This window comes from Lissotriton helveticus, chromosome 7, assembly GCF_964261635.1.
Source record: "Lissotriton helveticus chromosome 7, aLisHel1.1, whole genome shotgun sequence".
Lineage (NCBI taxonomy): Eukaryota > Metazoa > Chordata > Amphibia > Caudata > Salamandridae > Lissotriton > Lissotriton helveticus.
The window spans coordinates 1,875,469,317-1,875,474,123 of record NC_136068.1 but is presented as its reverse complement, the minus strand read 5'-3'; the positions used below and the strand labels follow the sequence as shown (position 1 = coordinate 1,875,474,123).

The 4,807-nt window shown below is 40.8% G+C and overlaps 1 protein-coding gene across 1 annotated transcript; it reads right to left on the bottom strand.

The window, feature by feature from the left end:
• Positions 1–446: 446 nt before the first annotated feature.
• LOC144767814 (olfactory receptor 5V1-like) lies at positions 447–1,373 on the bottom strand. The gene has a single exon (XM_078651192.1). It carries the CDS (start codon positions 1,371–1,373, stop codon positions 447–449), a length of 927 nt encoding a protein of 308 aa, XP_078507318.1.
• Between the last annotated feature and the right edge of the window lie 3,434 nt (positions 1,374–4,807).

The following is a 4,807-nucleotide window of genomic DNA, read 5'->3' as shown; positions in this document are numbered from 1 at the left end:
TATCTGCTAGAGAGGCCAGCAAGAATAATGTGATACAAAAGAATAAAGCAATAATAAAGAGAGACAGACACACAAGCCTCATTTAAACACTTGGTAAAATTATTTTTTCGGGTGAAAAAACGTTTCCTATTTCCCCTATTATGTATCTTATAACTTTGCTACTTCGATATCAAGGTGCAGCAGACTCATATTTTGAGCTGTTCCATGAATATTTACAATCACATTCATTACATCATGTATCCATAAAAATGGATGGCAAAACTGTTTGTTTAATAAAAGTTTGAATTTAAAGCAAAATAGTTTTTTTTAGAAATCCATAGCTCATACTACAAGTAGGTTTAATTGTTCTCCTTTTTTTGGCAGACATTCCAAAAAAGATCTTCCATTTCAAAGCTGATCTGGTTTTGTTAGATATCAAATGATCTGCTGCTTATAGACACCATATTCTACATGGTCTTCCTAGTTCTCCACAATGCATGTTTAAACTCTGTATTCTTCAGAGTGTATATAATGGGATTACAGAGGGGAGTCACAGCCACGTATGATAAAGAGAGTATCTTGTTTTCCTTCATTGAATATGTTGTAGTTGGTCGCATATAAGTAGAACTCAAGGATGCGTAGAACAGAATAACCACAGTGAGGTGGGAGGCACACGTGGAGACGGCCTTGTGCCGGCCACCTTTAGACCGAATCTGTAGAATGGAGGAGGCTATATTAACATATGAGATGATGATCAAAATGAAAGATGTCATTGTCACAATTGCACCCAAAATATATGTAAGAATCTCAATGTTGTCAGTGTTGCTGCATGAAATCTTCATAAGTGCAGCCACATCACAAAAAAAGTGATTGATTGTGTGGGACCCGCAAAAGGAAAGCCCAGAGATCAGTACAGTATGTGGAAGGGCATCAAGAAAACCAATGGCCCAACATCCAGCAACAAGCCGGATGCACACCGTCTTCTTCATATTGACCATATAATGTAAAGGGTTGCAAATGGCCATGTACCGGTCATAAGCCATTACTGTGAGGAGAACAACTTCTGTAGACAACACAAACATAAAAAAATAAGCCTGCAAAAGGCATTCAGTAAGAGAAATATATGTACCAGCAAGAAAAAAGTTGATCAGCATTGGCGGAAAAATTACAGTGGTATAACTAATGTCAATAAAGGACAAATTGACAAGGAAGAAGTACATCGGGCTGTGCATATTTGGACTAGAGTAAATTATTGCCATAATAAGCAGATTTCCTGCCAGGGTTAGTGCATAGATTAAGGAAAATAAAACAAAAAGGGGAACCTGTAGCCGTGGAAGATCAGAAAATCCAACTATCATGAACACTTCTTTCGAGCTCAAATTTTCTGCTTTCATTTGGCTAATGGATGGAGTAAGTAATGCATATGAAAGCACTCTAAAAAATAAAAACATATTCATATTATGATGATTGTTTGTAAGCATTCAATTATTAGTGTTTGTCTCACAATAAATTCAATTAAATAAAGAAGATACATATTTCATGTAATATTATTAGTTTCGTATATATTAAAAACTGCTATTTGATGTGTTATGCCAAATAATAAACAATTTTTGTCTACTTTGACATTGACTTACTCATATGAAATAAGAATCACAGAATGTTAGTAATAATGATTGAACAAAGAACTAATGTTCACTGCATTTATTCCTCCATTTGAATTTAACACATCTTAAAATGTTATATATAAAAAGATATGAATGCATGAAAGCAGTGTAGGTAAAGCATACATGGGAATCAGATTGTGAGAAAGAGTTTACAAACAGACAATGGGAGAAAACATTACAATTACTGAAAGGAGTATCCAAAAATGCCAGACCTCAAATAGCATATTTCAACATAATACACAGAACATGCATTACACCAGCAATTACACAAACATGAGATCCTACCAGAAAGGGTAGATGTCCCATGTGCAATCAAATAGACATAATATTCTTTAATTGAGTATTGGATTGACCAGTCTTCATGAGTATTAGATCTGTCAGCCTTAGGCTGGTGTTCCCCCAAACGTTCGCCTTCTTACCTTCATTTGCTGAGTTTGTTTTTGTTGGTCTTAGGACACTGTGCACTTTACCACTGTTATCCAAGGTGCTAAAGTGATTGTGGTCATTCCCATAAACATGTTTCGATTGGCATTTTCCTAATTGGGATATTTAATGTTCTTATATTTCCCTTCTAGAGACATATACCATATGCCCCAGATCTGTACATTGAATGCTACCAGTTGGTCTGCAGCACTCATTGTGACATCCACTTAAGTAGCAGATTAAATTATGTCCCAGGACTGACATTGCAGCCTGAATCCACGTCGACTTGGGATTTTAATCCACATGCCAAGCTTTAAACTCCTACTTTTATTACATATAAGTCACTCCCAATGAAGGCCCTAAGTAGACCATAGGCAGGTTGCTGTGGTATTAAAAGATTGGCCATATACATGTAAGTTTCACATGTCCTGGTAGTGAAACACTCCCAAATTAATTTTTCACTACTGTGAGGCCAAACCATCCCAGAGGATTACATTGGGCATTTCTTATTACATTTAATAAGATATAATTCCTAATTGGAGCAGGTACATTGTTCATGTATGGAACATATAAAATTGTAATGATACACCCTCTTTAAACTGCTTTTTCATTACAATTTTGAAAATGTCAAGGAGAGTGCTGAAACTTTTCAGACGCTCCCCTCCAGTCACAGATCTGGGTGGAATCTGTTCTTTTGCTCACTACACCACTCCAGTTTGGACCTTGCCATATGCATATATGCATATGCAAATGAGTGGTTATCGTGTTCCTCATGGGAAAAGTCCAGCCTGAATTGCAATGCCAGGTATATCAGCCCTCATTAGCCAGGAACAGGGTCAAGACTGGTTTGCATATGGCTGGGTCTGAACTTGATTGGCGGAGTGAGTGAAGTGAGCTACACAAGGATGATGGTTTCAACCCAGATCTGTGACTGGTGTTGAGTGTCTGAAATTTTGTAGTGCTCCATCCATCACCAGGGTATGCCAATACATGGGTCCCTTGCTTACTTTGCCACTGTATTCAAGCTAGCCTGGCTGATGATGTGTGTTACCCCAAAACCGGTCGCAGGATGCTTGTTTAAAGTCTAGGAAATTCTTGGCTTGGCAATTTAGGCTAGACTGAATGTTTATTGCTGCAGCAATTTTAGAACGTTAGCATTTTACTGCCCGTAGCCCTTTGTTTCTGCAGCCTTTTTTGGGTGAATCTGTGTAGGTGACAGACTTTTTGAATTCCTCAGAGACCGTCACACAATAGCTGGATTACGTTTTTCTGAAAGGGTGACCTCTTGGCACGATGGGTGGGGGGTGGAGATAAACACAGCCCCACTTACAGCTTAATAGCCTGTTGTTAGAAATAGGGTTTGCGGTGGTCAGAATATGCACCCTGTACAAGCAGGAACCACCACTACATATCCTATCCTTTACATGCACAGTACCCTACCCATAGGGTTACATAAGGCCTACTGTAGGGACGACCTATGTGTGATAAAATGTGGCAGTATATTGCGCACACAGGCACTGCAGTGGCAGGCCTTAGACATGGTTAAGGGGCTACTTATGTGGGTGGCACAGTTAGTGCTGCAGGCCCCCTAGTAGGATTTCATTTACAGCTCTTGGGTATATTGGGTATATTGTGTACCATTTTACAAGGGACGTGCACGGAAATAAAATATGCCAAACAGGTGTAAACCAAATATGCAATGTTTAGAGGAGAGAGCTTATGCACGTTAACACTGGTCAGCAGTGGTAAAGTGTCCAGAGTCCTAAAGCCAACAAGAAGAAGGTCAGAAGAAATAGGAGGGGGAAGGCAAAATGTTTCAGGTAACCCTTCAAAAAGGGCTATTTCTCAGACCTGTGCTCTGTCTTCACTTTACACAAAGGGCCGAAAGACCCAGTACTTTCACTGCACCCAGCTTAAAACCAGGGAAGTCAGGAAATTCCATGTACATCAAAGAATCTTTCCAGAAGTTTTTCGACCTTTAACCCGTTGGGTGCTGCCGTCGGCCAACGGTCATCGCGAGCACTACCTTGGTAGTGCTACGCACGTCCGTTGGCCGACGCTGCCCCACCCGTTTTTTGAACATTCAGCACTGGAGCTGAACACTCGATACAGCCAACGGGTTAACGGAGAACGACACCAGGGTATAAAAATAGAACCTACAAGACCCAGTCTTCAGTGTACTTCTGGACCTGTGGATTCTCTGCAATGAAGAACTGCTGTGCTTCTGAAATGATTGTCACTCACCTTGACTGCTACTCTGAAGAAGCTATTGTCCTGCTCTGCTGACCTGGTGCTTGCTGCCCTCTTCATTTTGAACCCAAGAACCTGGAGTGGCCCCAAGAGCTAGTCTGATGGCTTCCTGATCTGAGCCTCAGGGACATAGAAGGCTTCCTAAAAAGCTACTGGACTCAGTTGTATCCAAAATCTGATACCCAAGTGGGTCCTCTCAGGTCCTGGACCCTTGGTGTAGTTCACAGGCTCTTAAATTGAGTGTTTGAGCTCTTTGCGACTGCAACTGTGGTTGTTTTCACTGAGACATGTCTCTCACATCTGGAATCAGCACAAGCCTCCACCATCCCATCTCTTCCCATTGCAGCATTGACAGCCCATGGGGAACTACCAACAAAAAGATCCAGCCAGCATGTTGGTGAACCACGGCTTGCTCTTCGCACCATGCTGACAGCCTCCAGCAACTTTCTTCTTGCTCCTCATGGCCCTCTACTACGTAAACAGGACTCTTG

What these genes read in the sequence shown, in the direction of transcription:
- LOC144767814 (XM_078651192.1), bottom strand. Translation starts at nt 1,373, where the DNA reads ATGAAAGCAGAAAATTTGAGCTCGAAAGAAGTGTTCATGATAGTTGGA.